The following is a 21347-nucleotide window of genomic DNA, read 5'->3' on the forward strand; positions in this document are numbered from 1 at the left end:
TAGATTAATTGTTATAACTCTACAGTAGTTGTATTGTATCATAACGAGACTGAATTGTACCACAATTATTAAAGTGAATTTTATCTTAATTGAAATTAAGGCATTGTATTATATCGTAATACGAGTGAATTGTACGTATACTAATTGGAGTGGCTTTCATCGCAAAGTGAATTGTATTGTCATTAACTCATTCACTGCCAATGACGGCTATAGACGTCAAAAAATCATTTTAACTATTTCTAGTTTAACGTTTATTTTTTATTTTTACTTTTAACTAGAGTATGAAAACCTTGAAAAAACAGATATAAAATTTGTGATTTGTGACTAGTGAAGTCAGGCGATTAATTACGATTGCTAATATTAATTGCCTGACGCCCCCAATTTTATTTAATTTAAATTTTAATATTTTTCTTAAAAAAAAAAAGAAAGAATAAAAGATGATTAAAAATTAGGGCAGTCAGGTGATTACATTTTTAAATTGTAATTAATCACATGACTTTACTAGTTAACTCACGATTAATCACTAATTTTATATCTTTTCTAAATGTACAATAAAAACAATTCTAGGTTTTCTTACTCTTGTTAACAAAAGTAGAAAAAAAACGTTAAACTAATAGAAATAGTTCAAATGAATTTATAGCAGTGAATGAGTTAAGAGTAAATCATGTCGTATAGTAATTTGAGGGAATCCTAACATGTCACCACTGGAGTCAAATGTTTTGTTCTTGATCAATTTAGGTAGTTAGCAGACTTAACAAAGTGACATCGCCAACTAAAGGTCTGGCATGCATATTACAACCCTTTTCTTCATTTTTTTGCAAACCTTTTCTAGTAAATCCAGTGAAAGTGGATCATTGTGACTTACGCCATTATTTGTAAGTGAGTGGTTACGCCTTCCAGATGTGCACCTTCTAAAAAGTTTGCACAAAGCATCCGTTTTTTTCCTGCACTTAAAGGTCTAATCTGTCATTTCCTCATTTGCTTCACCCCGGTCAGCACGTCCCCTTGCTAATCTGCCACTAATCCGCTAACACAGTCTCCTCTTGTCGTCTCATTAAGTCGGCCATTGTTTCCTGTGGCTTCGGGGTGTCATATGACTTCTTTGCCCCCCTTTTTCTCCAGTGAGGCCACGGTGCCCCCGCGTGCCTTCTTTTATTGATATTCAGACGTTTTGCGTTGACTCGAAGAATGGCACTTACTGTCTTCTTCTAGAATGTGGAACGTCATAAGACGACAAGGTTTGCCTTTGCCCAAAGGTCCAACAGCTCTCAAAAGGTATTTTATAGTTTGTTAGGGCACAAGTAAAAGCGAAGATAAGCAATTAGTCCTTATTAAGAATTGCTTGTTGTGTTGAATTGATCCTTGACGATCAGATCGTTATGTTACGTTGCTTCTACCTCTGAATTCAAATCAAAAGCATTTCCAGTACTGATTGGGCATTTTTTCACGATAGAGTGAAACCTTTCAGTCGCCACCACAGGAATGGGTAAACCGATATTTATTGTAGTTTAATTTAAACATTAAAATTGTGTTTTTTAAACGAGAGCATTTATTTTTATAAAGAAAAAAAAAGTTCCAAAAAGATATGTCGTTTTGCCAAACTGAGAAAATTAGCATGTTTTTCTATAAAAAAAAAAAGTAGTAAAATGTGAAACTTGTGATTTTTTTGAGAAAATATATTTTTATTAAAATGTAAAAAAATAAAAAACATTATTGGATTTTTTTTGTTTTTGGGGTGGGGGGTGAAATATTTTTCAAGATTTTTTTTAAATTTTTATGAAGACCGGGGCTATTCAATTTTTGTAATCAAATGATCAAGTCAGTCAAGTGTTGCAGCCTTTTTTTTTCGGGACAATGTTTTATAGTGTTTTTCTATAAAGATTCGGCAATATATGGCTATATTACAGCGCGCAATTCTCGAATTGATTCGATATGCGGCCGAATCGATTTTTAAACATCAATTTTTTATGGGAATATTCAACAAAACGTCTTACTTAGGGTTATGATTTACACATTAAGCATGGAAGAATGTTATATCAATGGAACATTAAGCTTTAATATTTGATTTCCGTTTGTTAAATGCAGTGGCTCACAGTTATAAGCCTAAAGGTTCAGATAAATACATACATTTTCATACAAATCTTACAGTGTACATGTACAAGTTTACTGATTAGTATTTTCTAAATTGAAGTTTTAAAAAAATCGCAATAATCAATTTATAGATTCGTATCATGATTAATCGGACTTCACTTCTGCTTATTTTCTATTTCTTACATCCACACTAATCTGTCGGCGTGTCACCTCAGGTACGATTATGTGGAGGTTTACAACGGCGAGGATGAGCTGGCGAACATGTTGGGCAAGTTCTGTGGAAAGATCGCACCTTCGCCCATCATCTCCAGCGGCGACCAGCTCCTCATCAAGTTTGTCTCCGACTACGAGACGCACGGAGCCGGATTCTCCGTACGCTACGAGGTCTTCAAGACAGGTGAGTGAGGGAGGAGGGGGGGAGAAAAACATCAGACATATAGAAACAACATTATAGAAACCAATACAAGAAAAAAATATATATAAAACAATTATGTGTATATGTATATATGTATGCATATACATACATTGTGTACTTTCTATGTATATGTATATGTATAATGGAAAACAAGAGATAAGAATGTGGAAAATGGTGTGCGTGTGTGTGTGCGTGTGTGTGTGTGTACGTGTATTAGTTGTTTTTGTGGTCACGCTGACTGAACGTGATTAATGAGCTCGTGGGAACATCAACATCTCCCGCTGCCTTTTCGTCTCCTTTGCATCCTTTGGGATCAGTCCTGCATTCCCCAGGCTGCCACTCGTGAAATATCGTTGACATACTTAGATTTAACTTACAACACGGCACTACACTAGGTACCCCGTCTAATAACAAAAAAAAATCTGCTTTTACAAAGATTTCAAATCTGATTTGCTCAATTCTGATTAGAGATTGGCATTTGACAATATTTCCTTGGTGAGGAACTGTGTGTGCGTGGGTGCATGTGTGCGTGTGTGTGTGTGTGTGTGTATAGCAGACAGGTGTGCAGGACCCCAGGCCCGTTTAGCTAATGGTCTGTTTGTCCTTGAACGCAGCGGGAATGACCTGAAAAATGAATGCAGCGGTGTTGAAGAAGTAGGATTGTGTGTGTATGTGTGTAAGTGTGTGTGTGTGCGGTCTCGTTTTTGTTACATAGTGGGGCCAAACATTCTGGGATTTCACACGTTCAGACCTCTTTTTGAGGGTCAAGACTTGGTTTTAGAGTTTAGGTTTGAATTGGGTTATGGTTGGGGTTAGGGTAAGGAATAGGGGTAGGCAATCATTTTTGATGGTTGAGGTTAGGGGGAGGGGCTAGGAAATGCATTATGTCAATGAGATGGCCCCACAAAGATAGTAAAACAAACGTGTGTGCGTGTGTGTTGACTTTAGCTCATTCAAAATGCTTACTATGTTGCGTCTTTCATATTTCACCTTTACACAGTTTATGTCGGGCGGTTGGCGTGACTGATGATGCCTACTATGCGGATTCACTTTATTTACTGTAAATGGGAAAGTCTGTCAATTTGTCAGATGATGTTAGAATGTTGCATCAAAATAGTTTCTGGGGAGGAGAGGGTTAGGTTGCATTCAATAATAACTACTTTTTAGTTGGTATCTATTGATGTTACACTTATCTAAAAACAAATCAAATCTATCAATGTTGCACTTTCCTACAAAGAATTTAGAATGACTTTATTGTGCAATTTTTAGGAGCATTTCCTGAAGGCAAATTTCATTTAAATGTCATTCAATCTGTTGGTGTGCAACGTGTATATAAAAAAAAAAAAAAAAAACATGATCAAAGCAATCATTCTTTAATTTAATGTTGTGAAAAATATTATCATAGAAAACACGATTAAACCAAAAATGAATATACACAGTGCCACAGAATTTTTTTTTAGTAAGTGGCAACAGAGATGTGGACGTCACGTCACTGTTTCTCTGACCACGCCCCATCTGGCAGGAAAGTAGTTGCGTTAATGGACTACAACAGTGGTGTCCTAACTCGGTCCCTGAGGGCCGGAGTCTTGCAGGTTTTGGATGTTTCTCATCAGCAAGCTAATGCCCATTTTGGGACGCGTGACGTCAATGTCTGGATCTGTATTAAGAAAAAATACTTCTAAACAGTAACCAATGATAGATAAAAATAAATAAGTCAAAGAAAATCACACAAACCAGCAATTTAGAAAAAAAAAATCAACATTGTTCACGTTTACAATAAAGAAAATTACTTTTGAATTGTATTCAGTCTGATCAGAAGTGTCACTCTAAAACTTATGTATTCAAGCCGAATTTTTTGCCTACTGTTAACACACCTCGTCCATACTTAATTGATTCCAAAGGAAAAATTGTATCTCGGGGCATCAAGTTACAGTTACACAACATCAACAGGCAGTCAGGTCATATTGAAGGCAAGTACAAAAAAAAAGGAAAACCCAAATTGGTTTGTGGGCTTCCATATCCCGTCCCCGCCCTGTTCCTCCATGCTGAATTTACGATGTAAACATGCTGGCGAGCCGCCACAAAAAGCCGTTTAATTAGAAGCCTTCACCTCAGGAAAAAAAAAATCCTCGCCTCCGACCTTGTACGCTCAGTATTTACTATTTATGTACCTCTGTACTCTCGACTGACTTGAAGTGCCTCTTTCGCCGCTTCATATTGTTGTTCTCTTGTGTATTATTCCCTCACACTGTGACTTTACTCAACTACAGCTAGGGAAGGCCTCTATTTGTACAAACACATTATTAGAATTATATTATGCAATTTTGTCACTATTTAAGACATTTCCAAAAAGTTTTAATAACATGCCAGTGACATGCTTTTTTGAAATTACCCCAAGGATCATGAATTTATTTTTCTCTTCCTGAAATTCATCTTTAATCTGAGGGGGCAGTGCTTTTTAAGACAGGGGTCTAAAAAATGCTAATGCTAACTTCAAAGCTACACAGACGGCAATATTAAAACTGCCCCATTATCGTTGTCGTCATGTCATGATATTAAAAGCAGCGCCTCTGTTAGAAAGGCTAAGTTGGTGGCCTCTGGTGATTAGCAGTTTAATTTTCAAACCGATGCTAATCGTCAGATGAAGTATGCTTGTGAATCGAGTCCATTTGTGGAGAAACTCAATGTGTACGTGCATTAACAAGTAACTGCCTTTTTTTTTCTTTTTAAAAAAAAGAGAAAAAAAAGAGGGAAAAAGAGGGGGGAAAAAAAAGTAACTGCCTCAATATTAAGTGTTATTAGCGATTGTAGGATGTTTATGTGCATTGCTGTTATGCACAAAAGCACAATATTATGTGGTTTTGTTTTTTAGTTTGAGCCTTTTTTTTTTCAATATCATGATTGTTTATACAGCATTGTGACCTTTTTTTTAATATCGCCAACCTACCCACAATATCGTGTTAATATTTTATCGTGACGCTTAGATATCCTTACATCCCTAATTTCCATATGTCTTTATGATACTGCCCCCAGGTGGCCAAGGTGCAAATAACAGAAGGAGCAGCTCAATCTGCACAAAATTGATACAAAAAGTTTGACAACACTGTTAATTCTTCACACCCTATTTAATTCAGCCATGACTGTGTTTTTATTGAATACAATATTTTATAGTGCTATTTAGTCCTCATTAGTTTTTTGGGGTGGCTGGAATGGATTGCTGGCCTTTGCATTCCTTTTAGTGAGGACAGACAATTTGACAAATGAATGTGTTGAGCTACGAGCGTGGTCACAGAACGAATTCAACTCCAATCTCAAGCCACCATAGTATCCAAAAAAAATAGGTCTAAAAAGGACCAGAATGGATAAAGAAGCAAGACAGGCTGGTTGTGGAACACAAACATAAACACGGAGCATCATAAAATGTATATTTGACAACAACTGTGGCACATTTACCAGCAAATGTGCCATGTAGTCAGGACCAAATAAAAAGAACATTAAAAACACACTCAATGGTTGGTCCGCTACTGCATGATGAGTCACACGTTCAAGTGAACATTCCCACTGGGAAACAAGCCGCAAGTGTGACTCCTCTCAAGAACCACACACACACACACTCACACGCACACGCACACACACAACAGCAACACATTTACGGAAGCGTCACATGCTGCTCAACACAATCGAGAAATTGTGACATCACCAACTGACTTTGAGCTGCCAGTGCAATGGTGTATGTACTGTTGGATTCAAGTTCCAGTTGACCCAAATTTAGAGGAAACTCGTCCCTTGCTAACCAAAACAGCAGCACCCAGCGAGGCCGTAAGCCTGTCACGTGTGGAGTTTTCATAAATGTGTCCCGTGCCAGTATTAAAGATGATCTCACGTTTTGTTTTTTTTGTGTGTGTGGAGAATTGACGAGAGTTCCATTAGATTAGAATTAGAGAACACATTTCAGTTGCTAATCAAAACAGGAGCACCCAGCAAGACACAGAAAATATGTTTTCAGATCAATTAACATGTGCAGTCTTGTGATAATGTGTGCAGTTGGAGAGACGAGATTATGTTTAGCGTTTTAGTCGACTCTTGATGTGCGGTCGCTTCACTTTGCCGTGAACGTGAAACCACAAATACGACAAGGTCGAATAGAACATGGCTGGGAAAAATCTGACGTCACTTTTTTATAATAGTAAAAGTCCCATTACGAGGTGCGGTTAGCGTTAAATACAGCAACTTGACACCCCATGTGTTTCTGGGTCTGTGTGTTTTTTGTGTTGACTCCTGTGTGTGTGTGTGTGTGTGTGTGTGTGTGTGTGTGTGTGTGTGTGTGTGTGTGTGTGTGTGTGTGTGTGTGTGTGCGGGGGGGGGGGGTGTTTGTTGCTCGCCAGTCAATAAAAAGCAGCCTCCACCTCTTCAGTCACTGTCAACACAAACACAGACGCTCCACTAGGGGCAAAATTGGTGAAAAATACACTTTTTATTTGTAGATCCAGAGGTTTTCACAGGAATTATAATATAATATAATAACGACAACAATAATGTAGTTACTAATAATTACTTGTTACTAGTAAATGTGAACAGCAACAAGAACAGACAATGGTCTGTATTGTACACTATATTATTAGTAACTGTCGCAGCCGTAAGGCTAGTCAGCTGTGTTGTATGTCATACAAATATATAAATCTGTTAACAAATAGTAATGGTACACACAGTATAAGCAGAATATATGTTGATTTATGAATGTGAACAGCAGCAATACTCAGCAGCATTGTATGTCCCAATAACCCTACACCAATAACGAGGAATAGAAAACCAGCTGTACATTTTTATGTGAACAGCATCAAGAACAGTCAGCGACATTATTTCTGTCACAAGAGATAAATGAGAGGCGCTTCCTCCTTTTATAAGGCAAAGTGACATTTATGTGAAAACGTGTTGACCCTCCGGGGGGGTTCACGCCATCACCCCAGCGTCAATTTGTTACCAGCCAAACACACTTTGACGCTTTAATCCTGCATTCAAAACATTCCTTCGCGTCTCCTCCCGACAGGTCAGGAATGTTCCAGGAACTTCACGGCTCCCGCGGGGGTCATCAGGACACCGGGCTACCCCGACAAGTACCCCAATAATCTGGAGTGCACCTTCATGATTTTCGCCCCCAAGATGTCCGAGATCTTGGTGGAGTTCGACAGCTTCGATATGGAGCCTGACACCACACCGCCACCGGGGGCGCTGTGCCGCTACGACTGGTTGGAGATCTGGGACGGATATCCCGCAGGTCAGGAGCTTTTTCTGATAAAGGCCTCCCTCATAAAAATAGGTCTCATGATTCATCAGGGTGGAAAACAATGGACTGAAAAATATGTCGTGGAATAATGTGAAATTAATATTGCCACAATATTTAGCGTGTACCTAAAGAAATGTCTTTTTTATGTGTAAAAATGAGCAGACTCAATGTATTCTATTCTTATCTTATTCAGTTATTTAGCTTTAGGAATGTCCCTAGATACTCTTCTTCTATTGGATGGCATGTGCATTTAAAGTTCCAATATGGAACTTTTTTTCCAAAAATAACTTTACAATAAGCTTTTTATTTGACCATTTATGAGTGAAATGCCTTCTAATTAGTAGATTAACACCTTAGCTGTTCACAATGGCTACTCCTGCAAGCCTCTGGCCAATAGTTTTCAGACTGGATTCGGGTTAGAATTTCCCGCGCCCTGTCTGCCAATGTGACGTCATGTGCGTGGTGTGTATGTGAAGAACGGTATGTGCAGTTTAATTTTTCGTCAGCACGTGGCAGTAGCGAATCGAAATGGAATATTCTACATTCAGTCGCTTTAAGATTACTCTGTGTCAGATAAAAGCATACAATTTCATATGAATTTATTGCGCATTTTTACAATATGCGTATTGCATGTGCCATTACCATGATGGCGATATTTCTTCGTTACTGTATATCGTGCAGCCCCAATAGTAAATGTAATTCAGATAAATGTTTTCATAGTGTCATAATAGGAACAACTGCTAGTGTGCGTCATTGAAGGTCTCATATTATTAAACTTTTCAACATACTAAAATAGTTCTAAAATGTGTAAAAGGCATGTCTGTAATATGCATTCGTCAAAATTGACTTTGGATGGAATATTTTTGCTGTCCCTAAATCAGCCAAAAAACGCTCTGTTCAAAACAGCCTGTTTTAGGGGTGTGTCACTTTTATGTAAATAGCTGCACCAGGCCACACCAAGGCCATACCCTTCTCTCTCGAAGGGGCAGTGACTTCGTTGTCGATGTGCCAATGTTGTGAATGGGAACGACTGGCCATGGGAGCAGAAGAAAAGAAAAATACAGACATGTCTTTTGCACATTTGAGAACTATTTCAATACGTGGAAAAGAGGCATAACGTTTTACCATAAGAAAAAGTAGCATAACGTTACTACAGAGACTATGTTGTAGCGTTAGTTTGTGATTGTTTAGGCAATGGTTATTTTTGCCATAACCGGCAAATCTCCCGCGAACGTTATTTTGCCGTGAATGTCTCCGATTTGCCGTGAATGCTTGTAGACATTTACAAGCGATTAGGAATAACACAAATGTGCAGATTTAGGCCACTGCATGTTCGCAACGTGCAAGCCGTCTCGTCGAGACCACTTAGCGGCCGGTTAGCATCACAAAGTCATGGCAACCAGGTGGCGAGTTGCCAGTCACGGTAAATGAACCACCGCAGATTGTATCTTGACAAAACAATGCGCAACCGCTTCATATTATCCAACCGCCGTCTGCTTTACCATATCTGACCTCTTTTAACCAAACAACCCTGTAGCTCCCACTTTAGGCACTAAAAGTACACCAGTAATAAGGTCGAAGGTGCACATCTCTTATTAGAAAGGATAGGAAGGAAGGCTAAACCTTATGTTTAAACGTGTTGCAAATCCAGCTCTTAACAGGCTTTCACTAACAAAACAGTCAGGTACACGTCCTTCAAAAATCAAATGTATCCACTGTCTTCTCAAAGACTTGGAACGAAGGAAGCAACCACTTTTTCCTGATCATTGTTTCCCCTCTCCGCAGAGCATTTGCGAGTAGGGGGAGAAAAAGAAAGGAGCAGCCTGCTTCTCGAATTTCAGTGGGCGTGACAAACCTTTACCAGAGGCGGTGCCACTAACCCCAAGGGGGCTGGGTCGAGTGCACTTCCGTGTCTTTTTGATGTCACTAAGTCACGGAAGTTTAATCTGCCCGTTTGAAGCACAAGTGTAAAAGAATGGTAGTGTATTTGTAATTAAGATAAATTAGCGTCTTCCTCAATAGACAGGTCCCCTTTTTCATCAGGAAATAAGAACGTAGTAAATGTAATAATTTAAGATAAATAAACACGTGCTCAAATAATTGCATGCCTTTTACTAACAGGGAAAAATGGTAGTGTGTGTAATTAGATAAATAAATTTCTCCTTCAACGAAAATTTGCCATCAGAGTAAAAAAATAGCAGTACGTGTAAAAATGCAGTACGTAACTACCTCCCACAAATTGGACCTTTCCCTTTAGTCCGTATAATTATTTAAGAAAGATAAACACCTCCCTTGACTACATGCGGCTCCTTTCCCATGAGGTAAATAATTGCGTATCAAGTAATAAAAAGCAAATTAACGCATTTTGTCTTTTAATCTTCGGCGCATAATTGTTACATCAGCAACACCACGCAGGCTGGCAGCGTTAACGCCACGCACCAGATAAAACGTAATTCCACGTATAATCCGACACAGATTGTGGATGGCATCGCTCGCAGTTGGCGGTGATGACAATGTTAATCCTGGCAGATTAGCGGCGCTGCGAGCGTGACAATGTAAAGGGGATGCCGCCAGCTGGCATGCCAACCTTGCTAATCGTGATGACAATGCTTTTGTTTTTAATGAGAATTTTTATTATGATTAATGATGTCATCATGGGCATTAAAAATATATATATAATACGCGGGAAAAAACAGTATCGTAGTGTTCAATCTAAATTCATGAATCATCACATCCCCAAGTGAAATACAGATCTTAATAAAAGTTTGAAATGGGCTTTGAAGCCCGGATCAAAATTCAAAGGTATGGTTTCAAGACAGGGATGGGGTTTCAAAATAGGGTTTCAACCCTAGATTAAGGTTTCAAACAAGTGTTAGAATTTCAAAATAAAGTGTCAACCCGGGATTAGCCAGGGAGTGGGTGCGCCACATGTGTTTATCACTTTCATTGCAGTTTTCACATTTTTCATTTTTGATGATGTCGCTGGCACTCCCAAAAATCCAAATCAAAAGCCAACGTGAGCATTTTCTTCTTTTTGGTCCTCGTCAGTGGGTCCCCACATCGGGCGCTACTGCGGCCAGTCGTCTCCAGGTCGCGTCATCTCCTACACGGGCATCCTGTCCATGACCATCACGACTGACACGGCCATCACCAGGGAGGGATTCTCCGCCAACTACACCATTAGAGACACCGGCCTCCCCCAAGGAAATGCGCAGCCAGGTGATCTTCCTGTCAAGCCTGCTTACGTTTTTTCAAATGGGGTGGCCTTTGGGTTTCCAACAAGGGTTAGGGTGTCATACGTTCAACCAAAAGGAAGGGTTTCATTAGCAGCATTCTAAACCAAGATTATGCTTCCAAATGATGGTGTCAAAACCAGGATTAGGATTTTAAATGGGGTTTTGAAGCCTGGGTAAGATTTGATTTGAAGCCAGGGATATTTTGAAGCAAGAGGTTTTAAATGAGGGTTTCAAGCCAAGTTAACCTTGCATTTGGTACCTTTCACACAGAACGAGGAAAGTGTGAAAGGACTAAATGGCAAATGACAAAGCCTTGATAGAGGTTACTGTGTGCTTGTCAGACTTCTCGTGCTCGGAGCCTCTGGGCATGGAGTCGGGCGAGGTTTCCTCGGAGCAGATCAGCGCCTCGTCGCAGTACAACAACAACTGGTCGCCGGAACGCTCTCGCCTCAATTATCGCGAGAACGGATGGACGCCGTCCGACGACACCGTACGCGAGTGGATCCAGGTCAGTGCCTCCGCCTTTTGATTGCGCTATTCAAATGAAGTAGGGTTTCAAGTAGAGGTTAGAGTTTTAAACAAGTTTTAGGGTTTCAAACCTGGGTTTCGTAGTAGCTGAGTTAAGTTTTCACATTAGGGTTTCAAGCCAGGTTCGGGTTTCAAAAAAGTGTTAGGGTTTGAATTTAGGGTGTTAAACAAGGGTTGTGGTATGACATTTGGGTTTCAAAGTAGGGTTTCAAGAGAGTGTTATGGTTTCAAACAAGGCTTAGGACAGAGGTGGGCAAACTCGGTCCTCAAGGACTGCAGTCCTGCAGGTTTTGGAGGTCTCCCTCTTCCAACACAAGCTGATTCCTATCAACAGGATAGTTATCAGGCTTATGCAGAGCTTGTTGATGAGCTGATCATATATCAGCCGTGTTGGAGAAGGGAAACATCCAAAACCTGCAGGACTCCGAGTCTGCCCACCCCGGTTTAGGATTTGAAATTAGGGTTTTAAAACAGGATTAGGGTTTCAAACCAGATGTAGGGTTTATGGTTTCAGAGTAAGAGTTTCAAGACAGGGTTAGGATTTCAATTAAGGGTAAGAGTTTAAAATAAAGGTTGTAAACAAGAGTTAGAGTGTAAAATAAGGGTTAGGGTTTGACCCTGCAACTGACTGATGACCAGTTCAGGGTGTACCCTGCCTCTTGCCCAAGGTCAGGTGTGAGCCACCAGCATGCGCACAAACCGACTGAGGATAAGTGGTGCAGGGAATGGATGGATGGTTAGGGTTTGAAATTGGAGTTCCAAACAAGTTAATGTTTTGTATTAGAATTTCAACACAAGGTTAGGATTCCTAAGAAGGGTTTCAAACAAGGATTGTGTTTTTAAGACAGGGTTTTGGTTCAAATTACGATTTCAAGACCGGTTTCAGACCAGGGTTAGGGTTTTAAATGAGGGCGTTAAAAGCAAAAATAGGATTTCAAATTAGCATTTTAAGTGGAGTTGAAGATTTGGACAGGGTTTCAAACTTAGGCTTGGCTCTCAAAGTGGGTTGCAATCGATTCAGTGAAGTGGATGAATGAGTATGTCCACAAGCATTTCTCAAAGTGGGGATCCTAGTCATCAGATGCTGCCCGCGTCCCAAATCTGGGAAAAGAAAAGAAAAAGATGACAGTAATGATGTCATGTTTTGGCCAGTCCTCCGCTTGAACCCAAATACACCGTAGAGATTTTGTTCACATGCAGCGAGAACATTGTTGATGTGAAACATGAACATTGTTCACTCATTTGCTCCATTTTCCCTGCACGTTAGAGCGGAAAATCAGCATGAAATTTTCATGGTGAAGCTACCGCCTCCGCATTGTCTGCGATTGTGCTTGTCCCTGTTTACGCGCATGTGTCACGTTAGCTTGCTGGTCCTTCACTCTCATTCAACAACATTTAACTTACCGTGCATCAAATTTAGTTTCAGTGCTTCACTTTTTTTTAATGTGCCTTCACATTTGCTGAACCAAATTGTATCAATCCACAATCTTAGAGTATTTTCAATAATGTTAAAGACCACTTAATATCCCTGGGCATTGTTGCTTTATGGCACTATATAGATAACAACAAAATCCCATCTCAATGTATTTGATTTTGTCACAAAAAACACCTGTTGAATGAACATCATATAGTTGGATGGGATCAGAAATAATATTTATGTATAAAAATACATAAATATCTTCTGTTTTTATTAAAAAACGGAATATATGTAGAGTGGGTACAGAGTGGATAGAGAATAGAGCAAAATAGAATACAGGTTGAGTAAATATCGAGTACAGGTAGAATAGATGTAGGATACCATTATGATGAATGTAAAGTAGAATAAAGTAGAGATAGAGTGGATCATGATGTAGAATAGAGCTGAGTTGAGATAGTATCGAGTAAAGGTTGAGTAGAATGCAGTATAATAAAGAAGAGTCGATGTAGAATAGAGCATATGTAGAGTAAATAATAGAACAAATAATATCCTTAATATACTGTATCTAACTTTTCAAATCAGGATATTTATGATACCGTCCAACTAGACCTGGTACCAGGTGTAAAAGGTCCAACATTTTAAAAGCCCACCTTGCACTACAACAGTTTAGAGCATGATTGGTCTCTGAGACGAAGCGGGTCGAGAGGCCCGCTCCCATTGTCAGGACAGGAACTCATCGAGGAAGCTGCACAATGGCGGAGGAAACAGGAAGAGGGCAGGAAGTCGGTGTGGGCAGAGTATTAGTGGTGGTGATGATGCTCTATTGTCTGTCTGGGGACTTCTCACGGGCTACTGGGCCTGACCGTCCCTCTGGGAGTCAAATGGACAATCAGAGAGGTGAAAAGGTTTGTTTCTAGTCAGCACACAGTGAGGACATTGGACTGGACTTTTTTTTGTGGGTCATCATTATATTTTTAAACTCAGCCCACGAGTTTGCTCACATTTTAATCTGATGGAAAATTACATCTTTAAAGTCGACTCAGATCAATGGCTGCATACAGGTGACTTTGATTCATGTAGCGAATGGTTTTCTGTCTGTCTAAATGCCCTGCAATGGACCGTCAACCAATTTATTTTCAGATTTAGTGGCAGACAAATTTATAAACTGACAACCAATAGTATTGATTGATGTCCAATCCAGGTTGACTGGCAATCCATTTTACAGGTAATTGATGATAATTGTGGAGTGAGTGGCAACCAATCCAGATTGGCAGGCGACCAAAATGGGCTGATGACCAATCCATATTAATTCGTGACCATTCCGGATTGAGTGGTGACAAATCAGATTGAGTGGCAACCAATTGTTATTGACTGATGGCCAACGCTCATTGACCGGAGACCATTGCAGGTTGGCTGACAAAAAATGAGGATAAATTGATGAGCATTCCAAATCGAGTGTTGGTGATCCACATTGGTTGAAGATTGAATGAGGACTAATCCTGATTGATTGACTAAATCAGGTTGGCTAAAAACCAATGCTGACGATCAATCTTCACTGGCTGTCAAACATTTGATTGGTTGAAATACAGTCCAGGTTGGCTGCCGACCATAATAAAATTCAAATTCAAAACAATGCCCATTCATTAGCTAACACGACACAAACACGCTTAACTAGATTGCTGGTTGAATTTTGTCATGACAAAATGCATTTTGAGCAATTGTTTCATTTCATTGTTCGTTTTAATTATGTTGGATGCTATAAAGGGATTTTATTTAACAGCATGTCATACCAGGAGTACAAATGTAAGAGCAGTCTTAGTAATGCTATAATCTTGCCAGCAAAAATGAATGACATCATTGCTATGTTCCAGTTTGAGTGCGCGGCACATGCTTTCAGTATTTAAGTGAGCGCTTCTTCTTCTTCTTTTTTTTTTATGTGATCATCAGTTTAAAGAAGTCAGCGTGACATCACCATAACATAATGACTGCTACACTCAAAATAGTTTCCATAAAACATGAATGGCGCCACGTGAATAATTGACATGTTTGTGGGTGAGGCGAGGCGAGCATGTGAGCGGGATGTTGCAACTTTACCCTTCAAGGAAGATGAATGAAGAGCGGCCGCCCAGGGCCAGCATGTCGTGCCCTTCGCTGAACAACATGGGCAATTCTTCTCAGCTGGGGTCCATTTGGGAAACTTGCTTCCGACGTTTTGAATGCAGTGGTTTTCAACTGGTGTCGACCTGGGACCCACAATTTCCTGTTGTCACTTAGTGCGACCCAGTTTTTTTTCAGCAAGTGGCAAAATGGCCGCCCCCTGAGATGGGTAAAATGAGTGGATTTTTGCTGTCTCTCTCATAATCCACAGACGCAATACCCTATCACATTTTCTTTTTTTAATATTTTGATATAATGTTCAGCACATCTGACCCACTCCTGAGGGTCAAATTTAGTAAGAGGTCTTCCTCAAAGTGACTTTTAAGGTCTTAAAAAGTCTTGCCCAGTCCCAAATGGAGGCTCCAATCTTTACCATCACACGAATATATTGCTATTGTAATCACATTGCAAAGAAAGCCCAGGAAAGGCTTCCTTTCCCCCACTGGACTGGCGGCGGTATTTATAGACGTCCTCAGGATCTCTTTGACGCCATCAGGAAGATGTCGCCATCTGGAGAATATGTTTGGGCCTCGTGTGAGCACCGCCTTGTCAAAATTTAGACGACAAAAAAAACAAAAACAGCTTCCACCGAACGTGAAGTCTCAAGACCTGTGGAGAGTCAATGGCCAAAGAGTTGCATTAACTTGTATCAACTTGCACAGAAATCTTTGATTGGTCATGCCTGTAACCAGGGCATAGGCGAACTAGGCGGTCGCCTAGGGCGCCATCTAGTGATCGTCGATATCTGCGTGATATCACATTTTATGACAATTTAGATACTCTTTTGTATATTACAAGTCTCTAAATTCGAGTAATCACATTTGTATTAAGAAAACAATCATAATTGTACATATTAAGCTTTTTGTCTGACATTGTGATATTGGTATAAAAAAAATCTCAAGTTCACTCACATTTAATTGATACTCTACGACAGGGGTACCCACAGGCACCAGGTGGCTCCCAAGGACCACATGAGTAAATGGTAAATGGCACTTCATTTATAAGGACCTCCAAGAGCTTTACATTTTTTGCCTATTCGTTCACCTACTGATGATGCAGCAAGTGGCGGTTCTTAGCAGTGATGGAACATTGTGATTTTCTAGGAATGCAGAATGTTAATTATTTGAAAATGTGAACCGAGAGATTTTATTTTTTTTTTTTTAAGTGGTGTGTATTTATTTATATATCTGTTTCCTAGTTATTGTGAGAAATTGAGAAAATTATTAGTGTCATCACATAAATAAATATCACTAATTATTAATGATAGCTTGTAAAAATAACATTTTTAAAGGTCATTTGAGCAAATTTGTTATTTGAGCAATGTGCATCAAACTGGTAGCCCATCGCATTCATCAGTACCCAAGAAGTAATTTGCATGTTTAAAAAGGTCGGTGACCCTAAGCTTCTACTGCAAGAACAAGTTCAATATTTTACCCCCTCTAAATTTTAGTGGTGGGAAAATGCATCACACAGCGAGCTGGATTTAATGTCATCTATTATATATAATGCTACAATACTCTCGCTACAAATTGTCTCTTCACATGATGTCATCCAACTCTAACAGGTATTGTAAGAACCTTCAAGCCAAAGCTTTTTCTCTCTCACTATCACCCAAGGGGCAGCATCCTGTTTTGACAGGAAGAAGCATTGTCCCCCCCCCCCCCCCCCAGTTCCATTTAGCCACGCTGCTAGCGAGTGAAGCCCCTTTCCTGCGCTTCTTGAAAGTGTGTACGTGAGCTGCAACGTTGCCAAGTGTTGGAAAGATGGAAGATCAATTAGCCTCGCTTTCTCGATGGGTGCAGGAACTGTCCGGAATGTAGCTCTGACCTGCCACCTCGCTGAAATGCTAACGACGCAACAGCAGGCAACCAGAGGAATATGTTTCCGTCCCTTTGAGGAATCGACTTTTAAAACGTTTTTCAAGACCACTTTGATGACATTTTAAAACTGTCATTCACTAAATTTAAGACTGTCTTGGGAAAATTCACAGCATTGACCCAATTTCACTTAGCAATATGAAAGTTGGTCGACATGTTTATCATGAGTAAACACAGGAAAAAGTTGGAAGAAGCCACGCCCAAAGACTCATCAAGTCTTTCATTTTAATTTGAAACACAATTTTGGGGTCATTTTGGACAATTTCTAGGGGTCTTGAAACCAACGAACCTAGTAGGCCAGAGCCCTGTCGAATAGCACTGGAGATTTTATTCAATTTCTACCAATTTTTTAGTTTATAATATACTAGACCAACCAGGGATGTCCAAACTACGGCCCGGGGGGCCATTTGCAGCCCGCTGTCCATTTTCTAGCGGCCTTCAGCTTATACAAAAAGTAACTTTTGACACAACCTGTTTTTCTAGATATGCAAAGAAACTATTTAAAACTAAAATAAAAATATGTCTCAAATATTTATTATATTTCTGTCTCGAAAGCAAAAAAAAAATCCTCCATGTTCTGCTGAACATATCACATTCATGATTAACTAAGATCCTCGAGTAAACAATGCTTACCAATTACTCTTGCATTGATTCTGAATGTGGAGATTGCCTCAGGGCTGGGCCCTGGGGCGCATCTATCCTAGTGGAATACAGGCGTATATACGGGCCACCCCAAAATCATGAAAATCCCAAACTGTTTGTCTTGTTTAAAAATAACTATAAACCTGCTAAAATAGCTACAGTAAGTAATTGATTGATTTATTAGTGTTAGCGTGTTTAATAAAGTTAGACAATGTCAAAAGTGGCCCCTGGCCTCCTTCGATTATTCTGTATGCGGCCCTCACAGGAAAAAAGTTTGGACCCCTCCTGTGCTAGACAGATGAGCAACACTAAATTGTGAAAATGAGTTGCAGCATGGCGTCAAACTTTGATGACTAAAAACAGCATGTTTTCAATGCAAAACGTTTTTAAGATATGACGACAGCATACGTATTGGAGACACTTGCGGTTCTATACAGTATGATGCTCATGTCAAGTCATAAAATGGATTAGCTTCAGCTCAAGCGTGAACACCATCTGAGGAAATGTTCGGCGATAAGACCGGTGTGAAGCCCGCATTCCCGACCTCGTGAAATTTTCCTCATTTCAGATAAGTTGTACCATTTCCCGCACGCACTGATGCTGTACATTTCATACGTTTTCTACGTCTTTAATGATAAATATCTCTCTCTCTTATAATGTGAGCAGATAAAACATCCCCAGCGTATCTGGCAGTCTTCTAAGATCACATTTTCATCCCACGTGCAATAAAAATGTAGCCTGGAGTCGCTCTCTAATGTCATTTCTCTCTTGTGAGACATTTATTTGAACAGGAAATATTTCTTTTAATGTGTTTATACGCACAAATACACACAATTGCAGGCGCTGAGTGCGAGATGGCGTTGTAAAATAAATGCTCTTATTTTGCTCGCAGCCAAGTGAAGTTGATACAACAAAAGCTCTTAGTCGACACACACAACGCACACGCATACAAATGCATACAAAAGAACAACACATTGTTGAGGTCAGGCACTAGTCATTAGTGATGCGTGCAGACAGCCGTATAATTGCTGCAGAGTTGGTTCCCACACATGCACGTACAGTTAGAGCGAGCAATACACACACACACACACATTCCTCTTGTGTGACGCACACATACACACTGTATGGTAACTTCATCACCGGGAGTCTTATTGCATTTACATTTCTGCCAGCAGGGGGGCGCCTTCAGGTCGCCATTGACTTAATTGAATTTTGTGTTTTATGGCGAGTTGTCACACTAATGTTTAGCAAAAAAGTGCTGTCCATATATTTAGTTGAGATTTAGTAGTAATTGGATACAATTTCTAGGACATATCTTTGAAGTATCACTGGAAATGGCCTTAATAACTAAAATGGTTGCTTGAAACCAAAATGGCCGACTTACTGGGCATTTTGCACCATGGGTTCATGAGACTTTTGTAGGTTTGTGTCTCCCGAAATTCATGTTGCTAAGTAAGCTGAATTTTAAAGTACGACTTGACTTTCTGTTAATTTAAATGTTGCTGCCATGCATCACCCACAAACAATGATGAAAAGTAAAATGTTACACAAATTTAGCATAGCCCATCCCTCTACCTAATGTGGTTCAAATTTGGGTAGCAAACGGACAAAATTTTGTAGGACGTAATCGAAAAAATTAAGCCTAAAGTTGAAGACTTCCTGTGTCTTTTGGGGCATGGCGTCAAAATGACCCTACCCACCATAATTTCATTTTGCACTTTCACGTGTAAATCTCCATTATGTCTACAATTACCGTTGTTCTTATTCCTAGGTGGACTTGGGCTTTCTGAGGTTCATCACAGCCATCAGCACACAAGGAGCCATCTCCAAAGAGACCCAGAAGCACTACTTTGTTCGCTCCTACAAGGTGGATCTGAGCTCCAATGGAGAGGACTGGGTGACTGTGAAGGACGGCTCCAAACAGAAGGTCAATAATACACTCAGGTCTTTTTTAGTAGTGTCGAACCTCGGTTTACATGAGCAATCCCTTCCGGAAGGTCGGACTAAAACCGAATTGAACGAAATCCTAAGCAATATATCTCATAGGAAACAAATTCAATCTAAATCATCTGGTCCAGACTCCCAAAAATATTAACAAAAAAGCATTCAATAGAGAATAACTGTAGCTTTAGAGACTAAAGAGACTTCTTTGATTTGAACACTGGGACAAGTTTGGGCAATTTTTTTTTATTTTGGGGCTAAAAGGCCCTTTTGTTTCTTAACAGTCGCATTCCAACTATTTTGCGCTTGTTTATTGAGTGTCAATGTAAAATAAGATATCATGTGGCCCAAATAAAGTGTTGTGAAACTTATATCAGTGGTTTTTGCTTTTGAAGGTCTGACTTTTGACGGGAGGATGTTACATAGATGTTGCCTGAGTGCACGCTGGCAGGCTTGACATTATCTTGTGTTGTTCACAAAAGCTTCATTGTGCTTGGCCTTATGTTGAACCTTTTAACACAACTTATAAAATGCTTTGGATGAACGCTCATCAATTCTGGGAAATTAATAGTTGGGGGGTGGGGGGGTGTACAAAAAAGAGCAGATGTATAATTTTTTATTATTATTAAAAATTTAGACCAAAAAACAAACAAAAAACAGCCGAACACCTTATCATACGAAAACTAAGGCATACAAAAGCTAAGGTTCCATTATGATGGTGTTTTAGTATACAAGTAGATTTTTTACTACACTAAAATATGAAATCATCAGTCACAGAACATATGCAAAGTAATTGTTTATCTCGATAACACCAGTCCAGTTGGAAGCCAATTTATTAAACACAAAAACAAACAAAAAAAAGTCTCAAGAACTATGCCCTAGAAGATTCAGGAAGTGTATGTTCATAACAGTCAAACAGGTCCAACAGATTTAGTCCAATTGCCACCAAATTTGAACCTCGGATACTAAACAGATAAAAGACACTATATTGCGTAAGTATAACATTTGAGTTTTGGTTATGTATTTGCAACATGGCACCAACGTTCAACTGCTATAAAATGCTTATCTCTTAAATTCCTGGAATAGTCATCCCCCTCAGCCACCTTCACTGAGCAACATGACATTTTGTCGACATATCTGTCATCAGTAGCCCCACGAAAAGTCTCTGAGAAACAAACAAGAAGTTTGCCATCTTTTGTTCAAAGTTGCTATTTTAGGCTCATTTTGGCTGTTTGCAGGGGTCCTTAAATAACAAACTTGTGTAAGGGATTTTTCCCCCCAATTGCTACCAACACAGAATGGCGTACATTATATCAGACTGATAGACAATGCCAAATTCCCCCCGCCCCCGCCCCCTCCAAAGAAACTTGACTAGACTTTTTAACCACTGAAGATAAATAACATTTCTTCCATCACACTTTCAGATCTTCCAGGGGAACCACAACCCGACAGACGAGGCCCGCTCTTTTCTGCCCAAGCCGACTCTGGCCCGCTACATTCGCATCCGGCCCATGTCCTGGGAACAAGGCATCTGCATGCGCTTTGAGCTCTACGGCTGTAGAACCTCAGGTAGTCCATTTCTCAGTTTTCTTGTCCCGCTCAAAGGGAAAAACTCCACACAGAATTGACGTGTGAGTGTGTTTCCTGGAAAATCAAGTGTCCACTCTGTCGAACAGACTGAAGCATAGCCTCTGGGTCGAGTGGCCTCGAATGCAACAGCCAGCAAGTCTGTTGAAGTCAAATGCCCCTGAGATGACGC

General features: G+C 39.8%; 1 protein-coding gene across 3 annotated transcripts in view; it reads left to right on the forward strand.

Moving 5' to 3' along the window:
- The window catches only part of LOC147181006 (neuropilin-1a-like), a 75887-nt gene that overhangs the window by 43040 nt on the left and 11500 nt on the right, over positions 1-21347 (forward strand). For all 3 annotated transcript variants that reach the window (XM_086085934.1, XM_086085932.1, XM_086085931.1), the window contains exons 3-8: positions 2307-2488; positions 7554-7781; positions 10839-11009; positions 11368-11534; positions 19419-19574; positions 21013-21157. In XM_086085934.1, the coding sequence (XP_085942060.1) occupies positions 2353-2488; positions 7554-7781; positions 10839-11009; positions 11368-11534; positions 19419-19574; positions 21013-21157 (1003 nt within the window). In that variant the 5' untranslated portion in view covers positions 2307-2352. The remainder of the gene's footprint in view (positions 1-2306; positions 2489-7553; positions 7782-10838; positions 11010-11367; positions 11535-19418; positions 19575-21012; positions 21158-21347) is intronic.

Source organism: Leptonotus elevatus, chromosome 1 (assembly GCF_054856555.1).
Source record: "Leptonotus elevatus isolate MCC_2025b chromosome 1, RoL_Lele_1.0, whole genome shotgun sequence".
Classification (NCBI taxonomy): domain Eukaryota; kingdom Metazoa; phylum Chordata; class Actinopteri; order Syngnathiformes; family Syngnathidae; genus Leptonotus; species Leptonotus elevatus.